Here is a 23547-nt window from a genome sequence, read left to right as displayed (position 1 = left end):
GCTCCTTCGACAACGCTGCCACGCTCATCTGATGCCGCCTCGTTCGTCGGTTGTCGCCATGGCAGCTATCTGCCCCTTGGGAGGCGCTTCGTCGGCCATATTCTTCGACGACGCCTGCAAGTTGTTCGACGATTTGCCCACAAGGTACAAATGAATTCCGTCGACGAGTTCTTTTTCCATAATTTCCTTTGTGACTCGGATGATTCTTCGTCAGACGATGAGGAGATGGTGGCTGCTGTGTTGGTCATCCATGACCACCTTAGTAGGCAGCGGCCATTGTTCCGGGGCTCGTTCCTGAGGCACACTCCGGCGCTGAAACGTAATCGAGAGAGCCGGCATTTTCTTCTTTGGACGGACTACTTTGAGACACCCAACCCGCTCTTCAAACATCACTAATTCTGGCGTCATTCCGTATGCCTAAGTATGTTTTCAACCGTATTTGGGAGGGGATGGTCGGATAGGATAAGTATATAGAGTGCAAGGAGGATGCCCTTGAAAAAATTGGCTTCTCCTCTTATCAGAAATGCAATGCAGCTATCCGAATGCTTGCATACGGAGTTCTCGGTAATCTCATTGATGAGTACGTCCATATGAGTGAGTCTACGTGCCTAGACTCCATGTACAAGTTCTCCAAGGCTGTGATTGCAGTGTTTGGCCCTGAGTAATTGAGAGAGCTAAATGTTGAAGACACAACCCGCTTGTTGGCGGTGAATGCTAGCAGGAGCTTCCCGGGGATGCTTGGTAGCATAGACTGTATGCACCGGGAGTGGAAGAATTGCCCTTCTGTTTGGCGGGGGTAGTATAGGGGGCATGTCAAAGCTTGCACCGTCATACTTGACATCGTGGCTTCACAAGATGTCTGGATTTGGCACTCTTTCTTCGGCATGGCCAGATCTCACAATAATATCAACGTGCTTCAACGCTCTCTGGTGTTTGCAAGGCTTGCCGAAGGAAACTACCCGCTGGTGAATGTTAACATCAACGGCCACAACTACAACAAAGGATACTACCTAGCTGACGGTATCTATCCTCAGTAGACTACTATTGTGAAGACAATCTCCAACCCTGTAGGAGAGAAGAGGAGAAGATTTGCACAAGAGCAAGAGAGTGCTAGGAAGGATGTGGAGCGTGCCTTTGGTGTTTTGCAATCTTGATGGGGCATCGTTCGGTGTCCCGCTAGAACTTAGAGCACCAAGAATTTGTGTGAGGTGATGACTACTTGTGTGATCATGAACAATATGATCGTAGAGGATGAGCACTTGGAACATATCTACGACCAAGGGTTTCAGTTTCAGGGTGACAATGTTGTGCCTGAGCATGGAGGAGCGGCAACGTTTACACAATTCAGCCAATTTCATCATCAAATGCGTGATTAGAAAACTCACATTCAGCTGCAAGATGATTTAGCGGAGCATATGTGGGCTCGCGCTGGCAACCAATAGATATATTTTTTTTAATATGTATTTGAGACAATTTAATTTTTATTTGGTTTGTAAGCTATGATATATTTATTTGGCTTGTGAACTATGCTATATTTGTTTGCTTGTGAAACTATGTAAAAAATTTGTATTTTGTTTGAATTATGTCTGAAAAAACATGGCAAGCCAGCCGCGAGGGTGGAAATGGGTCTGCCCGTTGGACGCACTACCGACCAAACGAAAAAGAGGGCGGCCCACGAGCGGGCGGCCGACCCGAACTGACAACAAGCGAACAAAGCACGCGTCCGTTTGGGTCAGCGCGTTGGTGTTGCTCTTAGATCGTCCGCCAAATACATCAAATTCGGCCTCTCAAACGCATGCGGACGTGTTCCGATGCGGACGTGGACAGTGACAGAGCATCACTCATTTGGCTGCTTCTACAGCCATGTCCCTCATATTCGAAACCTCAACTCCATGTAACTCATGCAATGCTACGTGCATAAACACGACGAATACACTTAATAGCAACAGACAAACTAAATTCATCCGATATCAAAGGATCATGTTCTTAGGTGGACAAAAGATCAAGGTTCATCATTAGATAGTGCAAATTCATACTAAAAATGATTACAAACATAGATAAAACGGAGAAGGGCAGAGGAAATCACAATTTCCTCGCTGGCCCCTTCCCGTTGCGGTCGTCGCTGCGCCTATGCCCCTCTGTGTAGGCATCGACGGCCGGAGGGGCATCATCGTTGGAGCTGCAGAGGCGTCATCATTGCCAAGGAGCGGAGTAGGACCGACACGAGGAGCACGTCCTTGGGATCAACCGCGTGCGGCTAGCACCACCCCCGCCACTGCCCTCTCCCTTGCCCACTGTCGCTCGCGGCGGGTTCCCATGCCTCAGATTCGGGCGTCCTCGTCCGTGCTGGCGCCGACATGGGCATGAGGAACCAGCAATGCTCGACTACCCCATCAGGAGCAGATTGAGCTTATTGTGGTGGGCGGCCTACATGGACGGGCGCGGAGCGGTTAGAGCTGCGCGACAAGCGGGAGGGTCCGACGTTTTCCCCGAAGAGGAAGGGATGATGCAGCAAAGTAGCGTAAGTATTTCCCTCAGTTTTTGAGAACTAAGGTATCAATCCAGTAGGAGGCTACGCGCGAGTCCCTCGTACTTGCACAAAACAAATAAATCATCGCAACCAACGCGATAAGGGGTTGTCAATCCCTACACGGCCACTTACGAGAGTGAGATCTGATAGATATGATAAGATAATATTTTTGGTATTTTTATGATAAAGATGCAAAGTAAAATAAAAGGCAATGAAAATAACTAAGTATTGGAAGATTAATATGATGAAGATAGACCCGGGGGGGGCATAGGTTTCACTAGTGGCTTCTCTCAAGAGCATAAGTATTCTACGATGGGTGAACGAATTACTGTTGAGCAATTGACAGAATTGAGCATAGTTATGAGAATATCTAGGTATGATCATGTATATAGGCATCATGTCCGAGACAAGTAGACCGACTCCTGCCTGTATCTACTACTATTACTCAACTCATCGACCGCTATCCAGCATGCATCTAGAGTATTAAGTTCATGAAAACAGAGTAACGCCTTAAGCAAGATGACATGATGTAGAGGGATAAACTCATGCAATATGATGAAAACCCCATCTTGTTATCCTCGATGGCAACAATACTATACGTGCCCTGCTGCCCCTACTGTCATTGGGAAAGGACACCGCAAGATTGAACCCAAAGCTAAGCACTTCTCCTATAGCAAGAACGATCAATCTAGTAGGCCAAACCAAACTGATAATTCGAAGAGACTTGCAAAGATAACCAATCATACATAAAAGAATTTAGAGAAGATTCAAATATTGTTCATAGATAGACTTGATCATAAACCCACAATTCATCGGTCTCAACAAACACACCGCAAAAAGAAGATTACATCGAATAGATCTTCACAAGAGAGGGGGAGAACATTGTATTGAGATCCAAAAAGAGAGAAGAAGTCATCTAGCTAATAATTATGGACCCGTAGGTCTGAGGTAAACTACTCACACTTCATCGGAGGGGCTATGGTGATGATGTAGAAGCCCTCCGTGATGGATACCCCCTCCGGCGGAGCTCCGAAACAGGCCCCAAGATGGGATCTTGTGGATACAGAAAGTTGCAGCGGTGGAATTAGGGTTTTTGCTCCGTATCTGGTCATTTGGGGTACGTAGGTATATATAGGAGCATTGTTGAGGAAATCGTTAACTGGTAACTGCTCGGTTGGCTGGCGAGTAGGGGATTAATAGGCTAATCGGCAAGTTAATCGGCCATTTAATCAATTAATCGGACAATTTATCAATTTATCGGCTACTCGGTGACCCTATGAGTAGGGATTAATCGGCAAGTTAACTGGTTAATTGGATGAATTCTTGAACAGGGTATAGGAGGAAGGAGTACGTCGGTGGAGCAACAGGGGGGCCATGAGGGTGGAGAACGCGCCTGGGGGGTAGGCGCGCGCCCCCCTACCTCGTGGACTCCTCCTTTGTTTCTTGACGTAGGGTCCAAGTCTCCTGGATCATGTTCGGTGAGAAAATCACGTTCCCAAAGGTTTCATTCCGTTTGGACTCCGTTTGACATTCCTTTTCTTCAAAACCCTAAAATAGGCAAAAAAACAGCAATTCTGGGCTGGGCCTCCGGTTAGTAGGTTAGTCCCAAAAATAATATTAAAGTGGATAATAAAGCCCAATAATGTCCAAAACAGTAGATAATATAGCATGGAGCAATCAAAAATTATAGATACTTTGGAGACGTATCAAGCATCCCCAAGCTTAATTCCTGCTCGTCCTTGAGTAGGTAAATGATAAAAACAGAATTTTTGATGCGGAGTGCTACTTGGCATAATTTTAATGTAATTCTTCTTAATTGTGGTATGAATATTCAGATCCGAAAGATTTAAGACAAAAGTTCATATTGACATAAAAATAATAATACATCAAGCATACTAACTAAGCAATTATGTCTTCTCAAAATAACCTGGCCAAAGAAAGTTCATCCCTACAAAATCATATAGTTTAGTCATGCTCCATTTTCGTCACACAAGAATGCTCTCATGATGCACAACCCCAATGACAAGCCAAGCAATTGTTTCATAACTTAGCAATCTCAAACCTATAAACTTTCACGCAATATATGAGCGCGAGCCATGGACATAACACTATGGGTGGAATAGAATATGATGATGGGGTTATGTGGAGAAGACAAAAAAAGGAGAAAGTCTCACATCAACAAGGCTAATCAATGGGCTATGGAAATGCCCACCGATTGATGTTAATGTAAGGAGTAGGGATTGCCATGCAACGGATGCACTAGAACTATAAATGTATGAAAGCTCAACAAAAGAAACTAAGTGGGTGTGCATCCAACTTGCTTGCTCACGAAGACCTAGGGCACTTGAGGAGGCCCATTGTTAGAATATACAAGCCAAGTTCTATAATAAAAATTTCCCACTAGTATATGAAAGTGACAAAACAGGAGACTCTCTATCATGAAGATCATGGTGCTACTTTGAAACACAAGTGTGGTAAAGGATAGTAACATTGTCTCTTCTCTCTTTTTCTCTCATTTTTTTCTTTTTTTGGGCCTTTCTCTTTTTTATATGGCATTTCTCTTTTTTCCTCACTTGGGGCAATGCTCTAGAAAATGATGATCATCACACTTCTATTTATTTACAACTCGATGCTCGAACAAAAGATGACTCTATATGAATGCCTCTGGCAGTGTACCGGGATATGCAATGAACCAAGAGTGACATGTATGAAAGAATTGTGAACGGTGGATTTGCCACAAATACTATGTCAACTACATGATCATGCTAAGCAATATGACACTGATGAATGTGTCATGATAAATGGAATGGTGGAAAGTTGCATGGCAATATATCTCAGAATGGCTATGGAAATGCCATAATAGGTAGGTATGGTGGCTGTTTTGAGGAAGATATAAGGAGGTTTATGCGTGAAAGAGCGTATCATATCACGGGGTTTGGATGCACCGGCGAAGTTTGCACCAACTCTCAAGGTGAGAAAGGGCAATGCATGGTACCGAAGAGGCTAGCAATGATGGAAGGGTGAGAGTGCGTATAATCCATAGACTCAACATTAATCATAAAGAACTCACATACTTATTGCAAAAATCTACAAGTCATCAAAAACCTCGGCACTACGCGCATGCTCCTAGGGGGATAGATTGGTAGGAAAAGACTATCGCTCGTCCCCGACCGCCACTCATAAGGAATACAATCAAAAAACACCTCATGTTTCAAATTTGTTACATAACGTTTACCATACGTGCATACTACGGGACTTGCAAACTTCAACACAAGCACTTCTCAAATTCACAACTACTCAACTAGCACGATTTTGATATTATTACCTCCATATCTCAAAACAATCATCAAGCGTCAAACTTCTCTTAGTATTCAAAACACTCATAGGAAAAAAATTACTAATCTTGAATACCTAGCATATTAGGATTATTTAAGCAAATTACCATGCTATTTAAGACTCTCAAAATAATCTAAGTGAAGCATGAGATATCAATAGTTTCTATAAAACAAATCCACCATCGTGCTCTAAAAGATATAAGTGAAGTACTAGAGCAAAATTATATAACTCAAATGATATAAGCGAAGCACATAGAGTATTCTAACAAATTCCAAATCATGTATGGCTCTCTCAAAAGGTGTGTGCAGCAAGGATGATTGTGATAAACTAACAAATAAAGACTCAAATAATACAAGACGCTCCAAGCGAAACACATATCATGTGGTGAATAAAAATATAGCTCCAAGTAAAGTTACCGATAGAAGTAGACGAAAAGAGGGGATGCCTTCCAGGGCATCCCCAAGCTTTGGCTTTCAGGTGTTCTTAGATTATCTTGGGGGTGCCATGGGCATCCCCAAGCTTAGGCTCTTGCCACTCCTTGTTCCATAATCCATCAAATCTTTACCCAAAACTTGAAAACTTCACAACACAAAACTCAAAGTAGAAAATCTCGTGAGCTCCGATAGCGAAAGAAAACAAAAGACCACTTCAAGGTACTGTAATGAACTCATTCTTTATTTATATTGGTGTTAAACCTACTGTATTCCAACTTCTCTATGGTTTATAAACTATTTTACTAGCCATAGATTCATCAAAATAAGCAAACAACACACGAAAAACAGAATCTGTCAAAAACAGAACAGTCTGTAGTAATCTGTAGCTAGCGCAAGATATGGAAGCCCAAAATTCTAAAATAAATTTCTAGACGTGAGGAATTTATCTATTAATCATCTTCAAAAAGAATTAACTAAATAGCACTTTCCAAATAAAAATGGCAGCAGTTCTCGTGAGCGCTAAAGTTTCTGTTTTTTACAGCAAGATATCAAGACCTTTCCCAAGTCTTCCCAATGGTTCTACTTGACACAAACATTAATTAAACACAAAAACACAACCTAAACACAGGCTAAATAAATTATTTATAAACAGAAGCAAAAAGCAAAGAATAAAAATAAAATTGAGTTGCCTCCCAACAAGCGCTATCGTTTAACGCCCCTAGCTAGGCATAAAAAACAAGGATAGATCTAGGTATTGCCATCTTTGGTTGGTAATTCTTCAATAAGGCATCTAACATCTTTAGAAATTTCTTTATTTTTATTGATTATCAAACTTTTAGGCACAAGATCGAAAAATTCATTTGTAACAAATGGTTCCTTAATGATAGCAAAAAGATTGGGATGAATATTTATAGATTTGAGATCCGCGGTTTCCTTACTAGAGGATTCACCCTTATTTTTAGGAACATACATAAGCTTGGCAATTTTAGTGGGAGGACTTGGAGCATTCTTTACGAAAGAAAATGCGGTTTCCAAGTTGGTAATAATATCCTCAAGTTTATTGATCTTAGTGGAATCGTGACTTATTTTCTCATTAACTGTGGGTTCCTTCTCTTTAATATTTTTCAAAATGACTCCTACTTTAGATCCATATTGAGAGATTCGGTTGTGGATCTTTTTATCCAAATATTCAATTAACTCTACGGTAGCAACCTTATTTTCAATAATTTCGAACCTTTGCATTACATGCTCCAAAGTTAATACAGTTCCATTAACCAAAAGAGAGGGTGAGCCAAACAAATCTACCATAGCATTATAAGAATCAAAAGTATGGCTATCCAAGAAGTTCCCTCCGATAATAATATCAAGGATATATCTGTGCCAAGGAGTTACGCCTACATAAAAATTGCGAAGAAGAACGGAAGTAGATTGTTTCCTGGTAGATCTATTTTGAGCATTGCAAATTATATATCAAGCATCTTTTAGATTTTCTCCCTCCCTTTGCTTAAAATTTAGAATTTCATTTTCGGGAGACAATGGAGAAGATAAGGGACTAGCCATAACGACAAGCAAACGGAAAAGAGGTGAACGGAAAAAGAGAGGAAGGATAGAGAGAGAGGGCGAATAAACGGCTAGGGTGAAGAGGGGGAGAGGAAAACGAGAGGCAAATGGCAAATAATGTAATGCGAGAGATAAGGATTGTGATGGGTACTTGGTATATTGACTTTTGCGTGGACTCCCCGGCAACGGCGCTAGAAATCCTTCTTTCTATCTCTTGAGCACTGTGTTGGTTTTCCCCGAAGAGGAAGGGATGATGCAGCAAAGTAGCGTAAGTATTTCCCTTAGTTTTTGAGAACTAAGGTATCAATCCAGTAGGAGGCTACGCGCGAGTCCCTCGTACCTGCACAAAACAAATAAATCCTCGCAACCAATGCGATAAGGGGTTGTCAATCCCTACACGGCCACTTACGAGAGTGAGATCTGATAGATATGATAAGATAATATTTTTGGTATTTTTATGATAAAGATGCAAAGTAAAATAAAAGGCAATGAAAATAACTAAGTATTGGAAGATTAATATGATGAAGATAGACCCGGGGGCCATAGGTTTCACTAGTGGCTTCTCTCAAGAGCATAAGTATTCTACGGTGGGTGAACGAATTACTGTTGAGCAATTGACAGAATTGAGCATAGTTATGAGAATATCTAGGTATGATCATGTATATAGGCATCACGTCCGAGACAAGTAGACCGACTCCTGCCTGTATCTACTACTATTACTCCACTCATCGACCGCTATCCAGCATGCATCTAGAGTATTAAGTTCATGAAAACAGAGTAACGCCTTAAGCAAGATGACATGATGTAGATGGATAAACTCATGCGATATGATGAAAACCCCATCTTGTTATCCTCGATGGCAACAATACAATACGTGCCTTGCTGCCCCTACTGTCACTGGGAAAGGACACCGCAAGATTGAACCCAAAGCTAAGCACTTCTCCTATTGCAATAAAGATCAATCTAGTAGGCCAAACCAAATTGATAATTCGAAGAGACTTGCAAAGATAACCAATCATACATAAAAGAATGCAGAGAAGATTCAAATATTGTTCATAGATAGACTTGATTATAAACCCACAATTCATCGGTCTCAACAAACACACCGCAAAAAGAAGATTACATCGAATAGATCTCCACAAAAGAGGGGGAGAACATTGTATTGAGACCAAAAAAAGAGAAGAAGCCATCTAGCTAATAACTATGGACCCGTAGGTCTGAGGTAAACTACTCACACTTCATCGGAGGGGCTATGGCGATGATTTAGAAGCCCTCCGTGATGGATACCCCTGGCGGAGCTCCGGAACAGGCCCCAAGATGGGATCTCGTGGATACAGAAAGTTGCGGCGGTGGAATTAGGGTTTTTGCTCTATATCTGATCGTTTGGAGGTACGTAGGTATTGTTGGAAATATGCCCTAGAGGCAATAATAAATAAGTTATTATTATATTTCTTTGTTCATGATAATAGTCTTTTATTCATGCTATAACTGTATTATCCGGAAATCGTAATACACGTGTGAATACATAGACCACAATATGTCCCTAGTGAGCCTCTAGTTGACTAGCTCGTTGTGATCAACAGATAGTCATGGTTTCCTGGCTATGGACATTGGATGTCGTTGATAACGGGATCACATCATTAGGAGAATGATGTGATGGACAAGACCCAATCCTAAGCATAGCACAAAGATCGTGTAGTTCGTTTGCTAGAGCTTTGCCAATGTCAAGTATCTCTTCCTTTGACCATGAGATCGTGTAACTCCTGGATACCGTAGGAGTGCTTTGGGTGTATCAAACGTCACAACGTAACTGGGTGACTATAAAGGTGCACTACAGGTATCTCCGAAAGTGTCTATTGTTTTATGCGGATCGAGACTGGGATTTGTCACTCCGTGTAAACGGAGAGGTATCTCTGGGCCCACTCGGTAGGACATCATCATATGCGCAATGTGACCAAGGAGTTGATCACGGGATGATGTGTTACGGAACGAGTAAAGTGACTTGCCGGTAACGAGATTGAACAAGGTATTGGATACCGACGATCGAATCTCGGGCAAGTAAAATAACGCTAGACAAAGGGAATTGTATACGGGATCGATTGAGTCCTTGACATCGTGGTTCATCCGATGAGATCATCGTGGAACATGTGGGAGCCAACATGGGTATCCAGATCCCGCTGTTGGTTATTGACCGGAGAACGTCTCGGTCATGTCTGCATGTCTCCCGAACCCGTAGGGTCTACACACTTAAGGTTCGATGACGCTAGGGTTATAAAGGAAGCTTGTATGTGGTTACCGAATGTTGTTCGGAGTCCCGGATGAGATCCCGGACGTCACGAGGAGTTCCGGAATGGTCCGGAGGTAAAGATTTATATATAGGAAGTCCTGTTTCGGCCATCGGGACAAGTTTCGGGGTCATCGGTATTGTACCAGGACCACCGGAAGGATCCCGGGGGCCCACCAGGTGGGGCCACCTGCCCCGGGGGGCCACATGGGCTGTAGGGGGTGCGCCTTGGCCTACATGGGCCAAGGGCACCAGCCCCAAGAGGCCCATGCGCCTAGGGAACCCTAGAGGGAAGAGTCCTCAAGGGGGAAGGCACCTCCGAGGTGCCTTGGGGAGGATGGACTCCTCCCCCCCTCTTGGCCGCACCCTTTTCTTGGAGTAAGGGGCAAGGCTGCGCCTCCCCCCTCTCCCTTGCCCCTATATATAGTGGAGGGGAGGGAGGGAATCCATACCTGAGCCCTTGGCGCCTCCCTCCCTCCCGTGACACCTCCTCCTCTCCCGTAGGTGCTTGGCGAAGCCCTGCAGGATTGCCACGCTCCTCCACCACCACCACGCCGTTGTGCTGCTGTTGGATGGAGTCTTCCTCAACCTCTCCCTCTCTCCTTGCTGGATCAAGGCGTGGGAGACGTCACCGGGCTGTACGTGTGTTGAACGCGGAGGTGCCGTCCGTTCGGCACTAGGATCATCGGTGATCTGAATCACGACGAGTACGACTCCATCAACCCCGTTCACTTGAACGCTTCCGCTTAGCGATCTACAAGGGTATGTAGATGCACTCTCCTTCTACTCATAGCTGGTTTCTCCATAGATAGATCTTGGTGACGCGTAGGAAAATTTTGAATTTCTGCTACGTTCCCCAACAGTGGCATCATGAGCTAGGTCTATTGCGTAGATTCTTTGCACGAGTAGAACACAAAGTAGTTGTGGGCGTTGATGTTGTTCAATATGCTTACCGTTACTAGTCCAATCTTGTTTCGACGGTATTGTGGGATGAAGCGGCCCGGACCGACCTTACACGTACTCTTACGTGAGACAGGTTCCACCGATTGACATGCACTTGGTGCATAAGGTGGCTAGCGGGTGCCAGTCTCTCCCACTTTAGTCGGAACGGATTCGATGAAAAGGGTCCTTATGAAGGGTAAATAGCAATTGGCATATCACGTTGTGGTCTTGCGTAGGTAAGAAACATTCTTGCTAGAAACCCATAGCAGCCACGTAAAACATGCAACAACAATTAGAGGACGTCTAACTTGTTTTTGCAGGGTATGTTTTGTGATGTGATATGGCCAAGAAGAATGTGATGAATGATATGTGATGTATGAGATTGATCATGTTCTTGTAATAGGATTCACGACTTGCATGTCGATGAGTATGACAACCGGCAGGAGCCATAGGAGTTGTCTTTATTTTTTGTATGACCTGCGTGTCATTGAAGAACGCCATGTAAACTACTTTACTTTATTGCTAAACGCGTTAGTCATAGAAGTAGAAGTAGTCGTTGGCGTGACAACTTCATGAAGACACGATGATGGAGATCATGATGATGGGGATCATGGTGTCATGCCGGTGACAAGATGATCATGGAGCCCCGAAGATGAAGATCAAAGGAGCTATATGATATTGGCCATATCATGTCACTACTCTATTTGATTGCATGTGATGTTTATCATGTTTATGCATCTTGTTTGCTTAGAACGACGGTAGTAAATAAGATGATCCCTTACAAAATTTCAAGAAGTGTTCTCCCCTAACTGTGCACCGTTGCTACAGTTCGTCGCTTCTAAGCACCACATGATGATCGGGTGTGATGGATTCTTACGTTCACATACAACGGGTGTAAGACAGTTTTACACAGCGAAAACACTTAGGGTTAACTTGACGAGCCTAGCATGTGCAGACATGGCCTCGGAACACGGAGACCGAAAGGTCGAGCATGAGTCGTATGGTAGATACGATCAACATGAAGATGTTCACCGATGATGACTAGTCCGTCTCACGTGATGATCGGACACGGCCTAGTTGACTCGGATCATGTGATCACTTAGATGACCAGAGGGATGTCTATCTAAGTGGGAGTTCATAAGATGAACTTAATTATCCTGAACATAGTCAAAAGACCTTTTGCAAATTATGTCGTAGGTCGCGCTTTAGTTCTACTGTTTTAGATATGTTCCTAGAGAAAATATAGTTGAAAGTTGATAGTAGCAATTATGCGGACAGTAGAAAGCTTATGTCCTCAATGCACCGCTCAGTGTGCCGAACCCCAATCGTCGTCTGTGGATGTTGCGAACATCGGACATGCACGTTTTGATAACTACATGATAGTTCAGTTAAACGGTTTAGAGTAGAGGCACCAAAGACGTTTTTCGAAACGTCGCGGAACATATGAGATGTTTCGAGGGCTGAAATTGGGATTTCAGGCTCGTGCCCACGTCAAGAGGTATGAGACCTCCGACGATTTTCTTAGCCTGCAAACTAAGGGAGAAAAGCTCAATCGTTTGAGCTTGTGCTCAGATTGTCTGAGTGCTACAATCACTTGAATCAAGTGGGAGTTGATCTTCCAAATGAGATAGTGATGTTTCTCCAAAGTCATTACCACCAAGCTGCTAGAGCTTCGTGATGAACTATAACTCATCAGGGATAGATATGATGATCCTTGAGGTATTCACGATGTTTGACACCGCAAAAGTAGAAATCAAGAAGGAGCATCAATTGTTGATGGTTGGTGAAACCACTAGTTTCAAGAAGGGCAAGGGCAAGAAGGGATACTTCATGAAACGGCAAATCAGCTGCTGCTCTAGTGAAGAAACCCAAGGTTGAACCCAAACCCGAGACTAAGTGCTTCTGTAAATAAGGGGAACAACCGCTGGAGCAGGATTACCCTAGATACTTGGTAGATGAGAAGGCTGGCAAGATCGATAGAAGTATATTGGATATACATTATATTAATGTGTACTTTACTAGTACTCCTAGTAGCACCAGGGTATTAGATACCGGTTCGGTTGTTAAGTGTTAGTAACTCGAAATAAAAGCTACGGAATAAAACGGAGACTGGCTAAAGGTGAGCTGACGATATGTGTTGGAAGTGTTTCCAAGTTTGATGTGATCTAACATCGCACGCTCCCTCTACCATCAAAGATTAGTATTAAACCTGAATAAGTGCTCTTGCACCTAAAAGAATGGTTTATTGAATCTTGATCGTAGGGATACACATTTTCATGCCAAAAGATATAAGATAGTAATGATAGTACCACTTACTTGTGGCACTGCCATGTAAGTCATATTGGTATAAAACGCATGAAGAAGCTCCATGTTGATGGATCTTTGGACTCACTCGTTTTTGAAAAGTTTGAGACATGCAAACCATGTCTATTGGTGTATATGCATGAAGAAACTCCATGCAAATGGACCGTTCGGACTCACTTGATTTTGAATCACTTGAGATATGCAAATCATACCAAATAGGCAAGATGACTGAAAAGCCTCGGTTTCAATAAGATGGAACAAGATAGCAACTTGTTGGAAGTAACACATTTTGATGTGTGCAGTCCAATAAATGCTGAGGCATGCAGTGAATATCGTTATGTTCTTACTTCACAGATGATTCGAGTAGATGTTGAGAATATTTACTTGATGAAACACAACTCTGAATTATTGAATGGTTCAAGTAATTTCAGAGTGAAGTAGAAGATCATTGTGACAAGAGGATAAAATGTCTATGATACGATCATAGAGATGAATATCTGAGTTACGAGTTTTGGCACACAATTAAGACATTGTGGAAATTGTTTCATAATTAATACCGGCTGGAACACCATAGTGTGATGGTGTGTCCGAACATCATAGTTGCACCCTATTGGATATGATGCGTACCATGATGTCTCTTATCGAATTACCACTATCGTTCATGGGTTAGGCATTAGAGACAACCACATTCACTTTAAATAGGGCACCACGTAATTCCGTTGAGATGACACTGTATGAATTATGGTTTAGAGAAACCTAAGTTGTCGTTTCTTAAAAGTTTGGGGCTGCGACGCTTATGTGAAAAAGTTTCAGGATTAAGCTCGAACCCAAAGCGGATAAAATGCATCTTCATAGGACACCCAAAACAGTTGGGTATACCTCCTAATTCAGATCCGAAAACAATATGAATTGTTTCTAGAATCGGGTCCTTTCTCGAGGAAAGGTTTCTCTCGAAAGAGTTGAGTGGGAGGATGGTGGAGACTTGATGAGGTTATTGAACCGTCTCTTCAACTAGTGTGTGGCAGGGCACAGGAAGTTGTTCCTGTGGCACCTACACCAATTGAAGTGGAAGCTTATGATATTGATCATGAAACTTCGGATCAAGTCACTCCCAAACCTCGTAGGATGACAAGGATGCGTACTACTTCAGAGTGGTACGTAATCCTGTCTTGAAGGTTATGTTGCTAGACAACAATGAACCTACGAGCTATGGAGAAGCGATGGTGGGCCCGGATTCCGATAAATGGCTTGAGGCCATAAAATCCGAGAGAGGATCCATGTATGAAAACAAAGTGTAGACTTTGGCAGAACGGCTCGATGGTCGTAAGGCTAATGAGTACAGATGGATTTCAAAAGGAAGACGGACAATGATGGTAAATGTCACCATTAAGAAAGCTTGACTTGTCGTTAAGATGTTTTCCGACAAGTTCAAGGAGTTGACTACGATGAGATTTTCTCACTCGTAGCGATGCTAAGAGTCTGTTGGAATTATATTAGCGATTACTGCATTATTTATGAAATCTTGCAGATAGGATGTCAAAACATTGTTTCCTCGACGATTTTAATGAGGAAAGGTTGTATGTGATACAACCGGAAGGTTTTGTCAATCCCGAAAGATGCTAATAAGTATGCAAAGCTCCAGCAATCCTTCTAAGGACTGGAGTGAGCATCTCGGAGTTGGAATGTGCGCTTTGATGAGATGATCAAAGATTTTGGGTTTGTACAAAGTTTATGAGAAACTTGTATTTCCAAAGAAGTGAGTGGGAGCACTATAGAATTTCTGATGAGTATATGTTGTTGACATATTGTTGATCAGAAATGACGTAGAATTTCTGGAAAGCATATAGGGTTATTTTGAAAGTGTTTTTCAATGGAAAGCCTGGGTTAAGCTACTTGAACATTGAGCATCAAGATCTATAAGGATAGATCAAAATGCTTAATAATACTTTCAAATGAGCACATACCTTGACATGATCTTGAAGGTGTTCAAGATGGACCAGTCAAAGAAGGAGTTCTTGCCTGAGTTGTAAGGTACGAAGTTTAGACTTAAAGCTCGACCTCGGCGGAATAGAGAGAAAGGACGAAGGTCGTCCCCTATGCTTAAGACATAGGCTCTACAGTATGCCATGCTGAGTACCACACCTGAAATGTGCCTTGCCATGTCAGTCAACGGGTACAAGAGTGATCGAAGAATGGATCATAGGACAGCGGTCAAAGTTATCCTTAGTAACTAGCGGACTAAGGAATTTTTCTTGGTTATGGAGGTGGTAAAAGAGTTCGTCGTAAAGGGTTACGACGATGCAAGCTTGACACCTATCCGGATAGCTCTGAGTAGAGAGACCGGATACATATAATGGAGCAATAATTTAGAATAGCTCCAAGTAGAACAGTTGTTTGGAATAGCTCCAAATAGAGCGTGGTAGCTGCATCTAGGAGATGACATAGAGATTTGTAAAGCACACACGGATCTGAAAGGTTCAGACCCGTTGACTAAAACCTCTCTCACAAGCAGCATGATCAAACATAGAACTCATTGAGTGTTAATCACATAGTGATGTGAACTAGACTACTGACTCTAGTAAACTCTTGGGTATTAGTCACATGGCGATGTGACCTGTGAGTGTTAATCACATGGCGATGTGAACTAGATTATTGACTCTAGTGCAAGTGGGAGACTGTTGGAAATATGCCCTAGAGGCAATAATAAATAAGTTATTATTATATTTCTTTGTTCATGATAATAGTCTTTTATTCATGCTATAACTGTATTATCCGAAAATCGTAATACACGTGTGAATACATAGACCACAATATGTCCCTAGTGAGCCTCTAGTTGACTAGCTCGTTGTGATCAACAGATAGTCATGGTTTCCTGGCTATGGACATTGGATGTCGTTGATAACGGGATCACATCATTAGGAGAATGATGTGATGGACAAGACCCAATCCTAAGCATAGCACAAAGATCGTGTAGTTCGTTTGCTAGAGCTTTGCCAATGTCAAGTATCTCTTCCTTTGACCATGAGATCGTGTAACTCCTGGATACCGTAGGAGTGCTTTGGGTGTATCAAACGTCACAACGTAACTGGGTGACTATAAAGGTGCACTATAGGTATCTCCGAAAGTGTCTATTGTTTTATGCGGATCGAGACTGGGATTTGTCACTCCGTGTAAACGGAGAGGTATCTCTGGGCCCACTCGGTAGGACATCATCATATGCGCAATGTGACCAAGGAGTTGATCACGGGATGATGTGTTACGGAACGAGTAAAGTGACTTGCCGGTAACGAGATTGAACAAGGTATTGGATACCGACGATCGAATCTCGGGCAAGTAAAATACCGCTAGACAAAGGGAATTGTATACGGGATCGATTGAGTCCTTGACATCGTGGTTCATCCGATGAGATCATCGTGGAACATGTGGGAGCCAACATGGGTATCCAGATCCCGCTGTTGGTTATTGACCGGAGAACGTCTCGGTCATGTCTGCATGTCTCCCGAACCCGTAGGGTCTACACACTTAAGGTTCGATGACGCTAGGGTTATAAAGGAAGCTTGTATGTGGTTACCGAATGTTGTTCGGAGTCCCGGATGAGATCCCGGACGTCACGAGGAGTTCCGGAATGGTTCGGAGGTAAAGATTTATATATAGGAAGTCCTGTTTCGGCCATCGGGACAAGTTTCGGGGTCATCGGTATTGTACCGGGACCACCGGAAGGGTCCCGGGGGCCCACCAGGTGGGGCCACCTGCCCCGGGGGGCCACATGGGCTGTAGGGGGTGCGCCTTGGCCTACATGGGCCAAGGGCACCAGCCCCAAGAGGCCCATGCGCCTAGGGAACCCTAGAGGGAAGAGTCCTCAAGGGGGAAGGCACCTCCGAGGTGCCTTGGGGAGGATGGAGTCCTCCCCCCCTCTTGGCCGCACCCTTTTCTTGGAGTAAGGGGCAAGGCTGCGCCTCCCCCCTCTCCCTTGCCCCTATATATAGTGGAGGGGAGGGAGGGCATCCATACCTGAGCCCTTGGCGCCTCCCTCCCTCCCGTGACACCTCCTCATCTCCCGTAGGTGCTTGGCGAAGCCCTGCAGGATTGCCACGCTCCTCCACCACCACCACGCCGTTGTGCTGCTGTTGGATGGAGTCTTCCTCAACCTCTCCCTCTCTCCTTGCTGGATCAAGGCGTGGGAGACGTCACCGGGCTGTACGTGTGTTGAACGCGGAGGTGCCGTCCGTTCGGCACTAGGATCATCGGTGATCTAAATCACGACGAGTACGACTCCATCAACCCCGTTCACTTGAACGCTTCCGCTTAGCGATCTACAAGGGTATGTAGATGCACTCTCCTTCTACTCGTAGCTGGTTTCTCCATAGATAGATCTTGGTGACGCGTAGGAAAATTTTGAATTTCTGCTACGTTCCCCAACAGGTATATATAGGAGGAATGAGTACGTCGGTGGAGCAACAGGGGGCCCACGAGGGTGGATGGCGCGCCTGGGGGGGTAGGCGCGCCCCCTACCTCGTGGCCTTCTCTTTTGTTTCTTGATGTAGGGTCCAAGTCTCCTGGGTCTTGTTCGTTGAGAAAATCACGTTTCCGAAGGTTTCATTCCGTTTGGACTCCGGTTGATATTCCTTTTCTTCGAAACCCTAAAACAGGCAAAAAAACAGCAATTCTGGGTTGGGCCTCCGGTTAATAGGTTAGTCCGAAAAATAATGTAAAAATGGATAATAAAGCCCAATAATATCCAAAACAGTAGATAATATAGCATAGAGCAATCAAAAATTATAGATACGTTGGAGACGTATCAGGATCTCTTCTCCCACGACTCGTTGGATCTGGCGCGGGCGGATCGCGGCGGTTGTTGGCGGCGCGCTGGAGGCGGGGCGCGCCGGCGCGGGTTTGGGGGCGACGGCAGGGCTCACGCTCGCGATTTCCCCTGGTGTGTGTGGGAGTCCGCTCGGGGCGCGCGGCGGCAGCCCTTGGCAAGCGATGGCGGGCGCTGGGCTCTCGGCGGCGCTCCGGCGTGTGCAAGCCACGGTGGTCCATGTGCGCGGCCGGCGGCTTCGTCTCTGACCCGGACGATGCGGGGGATGGTGGCGACCCGGCGTGGCCGGCGATCTGGATGCGGTGGTGCCGGCGGCTCGCTGATCTGTCGGTGCTCCAGGGTTCTGCCTGGTGGTGCTGGTGGTGACGGTGGCCCATGCACGAGAGTTGGATCCGTTCGAACTAATCTGGGTGAAAACTTGCCTTCGGCGTCTGCTAAGGCCGGCGGTGGCGGCGCTATCTGTGTCGTTCCCTTCTTGAAGACATCGCCGTGGAGAAGTTCAAGGCTACTCTCTGCTACCTCCGAGGGAAACCCTAGATCGGATGACGGCGGCGCTCTGGTGTCGTTCCTCCCTTGGGGGCGTCATTCTTGGAGATACACACGTGATTAAGGGACCAGAGGATGGATTCTTTGGTGGAGCGGTGATTCATCCTACACACTGATGGCGACGGATCTTGATGGCGTGGTGCAGTGCAGATTCAGAGTTTGCTGTGGGAGGATGGACTCGCGCAGGAGGATGATGCTGTCGGGCGTCGTGGTGGCGTCGATGACAGAGAGACCTGGCACGGTACATGCAACAATACAACTCTGAAGATGGATTGGTGGCAGGTGGTTGCGGCGGCCTCATACCCGGCAGACGTCCTGGTTGAGGAGTGCGCCGGACTGGTAGGTGCCCCATACCAGGCAGGCGTCCTGGTTGGGACCTCAGGTCTTAGATGTTTAGGTTTGCCTGCGATATCTGTTTCGTATTAGGCCCAGACTATCTACGTCCCTTCATCAATTGGATAGGTGTAGCAACAGTTATTGCTTAGACGGTGGTTTTAGTCTTGCTGTTGTTTGGCTTTATAAGGTCTTATGAGAATAGTTAGTAAAATGGCCGTATGCATCGCCTAGATGCAGAGGCCGGGAGTCATCCTCCTTTTCTAAAAATGAGAAAGAGAGAGAGAGGAGTGGACTGGCCGACTTCGATCTAGGGTTCGTTTGAAGGGGGCTTTTTGTAGTGTCAGGCTGGGCTAGACCGGCGAGCGAACGCGCCCAAGCCTACCATATCCGCTCTAGATTTGAGCTGGATATACGGGGTGTCGGCCTGTCCAAATATATAGGACTGATGTGAGGAGCCATCTGAGTGACCGGGCACTAAGCACGCCGTCCACCCGATCAGTTTGGGGCGCCCGGCTGTAAATGCTCTTATTTCCCTCAAAACTGACTCGCACAAGTACAGTCTCTCTTCGCATTCTAGTTTCAACACAATGTATGCAATTATGCTTGCTCTAGATAGTTGACACTTCATGATTAAACTTGTTACATGCCAAAGCAAAAGGGTAAGCAGGGTTTTAAGCTACTCATAGTGGAGAGTATTATATACTAGTATCATGTATATAATAATAATATATAATGCTATCTTCTTTTTTTTAGGAAAAATGTACGATCCTACCTTCATAATGCATAGTATCATAAATTATTTTATTTATTACCATTCACGACACAAAGTAGCATACATTTAATATGATACAATATTTATCTATGTTACTCTAATCCTCTCTTTCTTTTTAAATTCTTTACCACATCAACGTGTTTGCTATTTTCACGTGTATGATACTAGCTAAGATACCCCCACTGTGGCCAGGCTTATTGCTCTTCTTTTGGGGTTTCCCCTTATGGTTCTGTGTTGCGTCATGACACATTGGATACTCGCTCTTGTGATGGTATGATATGGCGTGCTTCTCACTCTATGGACTTGGAAGGAGTTGAAAATGCTACTCGGTCCATGCGACGCAGTTTCTTACTCTACACGATTGTCACAGCCATAAGATTTTTTTTTTGCGGAAAATAGAAATTCTCATTATTTAAGGTGGCAATTCAGCCATCACCAAGTTTACAACGGCATCCGTTCCTGAATGGAACCATACAGCAATACGGGGGTGCGACGACCATAAGACGCAAGTTCATGACTTACTTTATTCTGAGAACGACTACGATGAGAAAAATGGACCTTCCGTCCCTCCGTCGTCGTCAGTCTTTTGATATCCTGCACGAAATTGCGATGGACAGAGCGATCAATCGAAGCGGCCGTGCACATGGCCACCGCCTCCAAAGAGTCCATCTCGACGACGGTCGGCCGGTCGGTCCTGTGCAGCGCCAAGTCCAGCCCCTCCTTACACGCCTCAAGTTCAGCTGCAAGGGCGTTATCACATGTTCGGAGCTCCCTGCATGTCGTGAAGATGATCTGCCCAAGATCATCACGGAGGATCATCACGGAGGATCATCCCTCCACCTGATGCGCCTGTCGCCGGGACATAGCTCCCGTCGGTGTTCAGTTTGGTGCTCGCCCTCCCAGGTGGTATCCATCTCCTGTCCTCCTTCGGAGCCGCACGAGCAGCGGAGCACTGCTGAGGCCCTAGGACGACCATCTTCCCCTTCTCCATGTCAGCTTTAGGGTGTTGCTTGATGCACAGCAAGGAGTTGATGTAGCCCTGGAGGAATCGCCTGGATGCTTCGGTTGGTGGAGGCTTCTTCTCGTGGGTGATCTCGTTGCGGACGTGCCATACACGCCACAACGTCATCAGGACAATCATGCGTGTGTCCTCATCAAGCGGCTCCAGGAGTGAGAAGAGCCACTCCGACCCCGTGTTCACCACCTCCTCCACTCTTGAGATATTCCAGTCCCTAGCCATGGCATGCCACAACTCCTTCGCTAGGGTGCACCTACACAGAGCATGGAAGCAATCCTCTCGTTCCATACCACATAGGGGACAAATATCAGTCACCTCAAGTCGTCTAGAGCACTTGTTGGCCCAAGTGGCAAGGGAGTTGGTAACAATTCTCCACGCAAACACATGTACCTTCGGGGGAGCAGGGCACCCCCATATGTCGATGCAGATTTCAAACGACGTGCAACACAGAGCACTGTGTTTTTTTTTCTGTACAGGCGATTTGGTTGGCCGTTAATGAAAAGGACACTGCGACCCTGCCGTGACCGACTGATATGGTTGAGGAGAAATCCGGAGGTAGGTGAGAAGCCAGGGTGTAGGTAGATGAGCTCAGATCATATGGACGGCTACTTCCAGAACTGAGACCCCACATACCGTTGTCCGTTTGATGATGTTTCTCATCTTTGTCCTTGGTCGTCACTAACCGATGCTGCCCAAATCAAAATAGACGATACCTTTTTCTAAAAACAAAAAAAGAAACGCAACTCGACGGAAGATTTAAAAGCGAAATGGCACAAAGAGTGCCACACGAGACGCCGTGCGCAGCAGCTCTTTCTACCTTGGATAGAGCCCACCGGTACGCGGCGAGTGATTCCATGGATCCGCGAAAACCGCCATGGATCCAGCGAACGGCTCAAGCAGCAGCACTGTCTGAGCAGTGATGATGAGTGATCTTTGATGGGTTGAGCTGTTGCAGATGTCAGAACCATAAATATGGCCAGCAGAGTCTGGTGCCGATAAATGTGTCAACGCTGTCATACAATGCATCGATCCGGTGCCGAGAATGAAACAAAAAAGTAGTACGTGCTCGTAGGGACACGCACACGCAGATACGTACTGGGTAGGTCGCCGGATGCTAAAATTCTACTCCAGGTTCGGCTGAGGGTCTGCGGTCAGTACGCAACATGCTACAGCCTAAAGGTGAGTCGGTCAACCACAGGGTCTCGCAGCTTCACTAGTTTAGAGGAACAGAAAAGAGAAAAATCATATCAGTGGTTGAAGTAGCCACAGACCTCCCTTTCAGAAACCAAGCTGTTGTTTTTTTTTCCTTTTGTACAAATATAGCAGGAACCTTGACATTCTGGCTAGAGGTATACTAATCTAAGCAGTACTAGTCCAGTCTCCGGTGGTAGTAGTACATCACAACATGATTACACGCATATACACTTCAGTCGTTGAGTGTCAGTGAAGTCAAAAGAAGCCTCATCATTACATGAGAAATGAACTCACCACAAATGAATCATTTTGTACCATAATTAGGACGTCGGAAGTCGGCAGACATACTCGCTTTTTACTAACCCACCAAGCCAAAGCACGCCCAAGATGGCCAAACTATTTCCTTTCCTATTCGTGGTCTTCCAATAATGTAGAAAAAAAACTGACATATCCTATTGTAGCTGAGCACTAACTAGAACAGTGGGACAGCACTTCTTCTCTGAGGACGGGAAGAGAGCGTGTTGCGTGTGCGTGTGTCAATACTCCATTGGCAGTTCCCACTCATCCTCCGGATCCCGCGTTTTCCTATGGAGCTTTCGGCCCATGGGCTTACCCTGGCTATTTTGTCTCTTAACAGACCTAGCTCTTCGCCTTCCATATCTGTTGTACTCGCCTATCTGATCGCCAGGTCCTTGCATATTTTGGGTGCCCCAGATGCCCTACCATTCAGTTAAGAATATTTTTCACTCAACAAGGTTGTTGCTTCGATTACGATTTGGTCTCCACGCAATCGGTACTTTTAAGTCCAATAGTGGTTCTATCAAGAAACAATCAGTAATGCTTACCTGTGTTAACCGTTGAACACGAGAGATTGCATCTTCATGCACCACGATTGTATCAGAAACTATATCAAGCACATCTTCCACAAATAAACAGTACGTGCTTACCTGTAAAGAATAAGTGGTATACTGAGACATAATCAATGGATTTATATGCCCTATAAGATGACAGGTAGGTGTCCAACCAAATTACCAGACTAACAGGGACAATGGTAAGCCCAAATGAATCGAGCTCAAGAGACTCCAAAACACCTGAGTTAATGTTAAAAGTGAAGCCACGCACCTAGTAGATAATAAAAAAATGTAGCTTAAGAACATCAAAATTAAGTTAACTGTTCAAATGCAAATGAGAAAATGAAATTCACTCAGATTACCTCTCTCAGAGACCAGATAAACTCACCTTACCGACATTGCGCCGCCTGGAAGTTACAACATTGTAGCCAACCTAAAAAATAATATTGCAGACCAGTAAGTACTGCTGGTTCTGATATGGCCAAGAACTTGAGATCGATGTTCTTTTCACTTTCAGACAAGACTGCACTAAGAGGATTTCCAAAAGATATGGAACCGAGAATATTCCCTTTCAATGAACATTACATAAGTAGTACTGCGTAGAGTTTAGCTCGTCCTCCC

At 44.9% G+C, this 23547-nt stretch overlaps 1 protein-coding gene across 2 annotated transcripts in view; it reads right to left on the bottom strand.

Annotated features, from left to right (window-relative positions):
* Nucleotides 1-22135: 22135 nt before the first annotated feature.
* Nucleotides 22136-23547, bottom strand: part of LOC123085788 (uncharacterized) — a 5599-nt gene continuing 4187 nt past the window's right edge. The window contains exons 4-7 of one of the 2 annotated variants that reach the window (XM_044507494.1): nucleotides 23315-23359; nucleotides 23108-23197; nucleotides 22921-23022; nucleotides 22136-22794 (exon numbers count right to left, since the gene is read on the bottom strand). In XM_044507494.1, the coding sequence (XP_044363429.1) occupies nucleotides 22612-22794; nucleotides 22921-23022; nucleotides 23108-23197; nucleotides 23315-23359 (420 nt within the window). In that variant the 3' untranslated portion in view covers nucleotides 22136-22611. The remainder of the gene's footprint in view (nucleotides 22795-22920; nucleotides 23023-23107; nucleotides 23198-23314; nucleotides 23360-23547) is intronic. The other variant, XM_044507495.1, reaches the window with a different exon arrangement.

This window comes from Triticum aestivum, chromosome 4A, assembly GCF_018294505.1.
Source record: "Triticum aestivum cultivar Chinese Spring chromosome 4A, IWGSC CS RefSeq v2.1, whole genome shotgun sequence".
In the NCBI taxonomy this organism is placed as follows: Eukaryota; Viridiplantae; Streptophyta; class Magnoliopsida; order Poales; family Poaceae; genus Triticum; species Triticum aestivum.
This window is presented reverse-complemented; position numbering and strand designations above follow the sequence as displayed.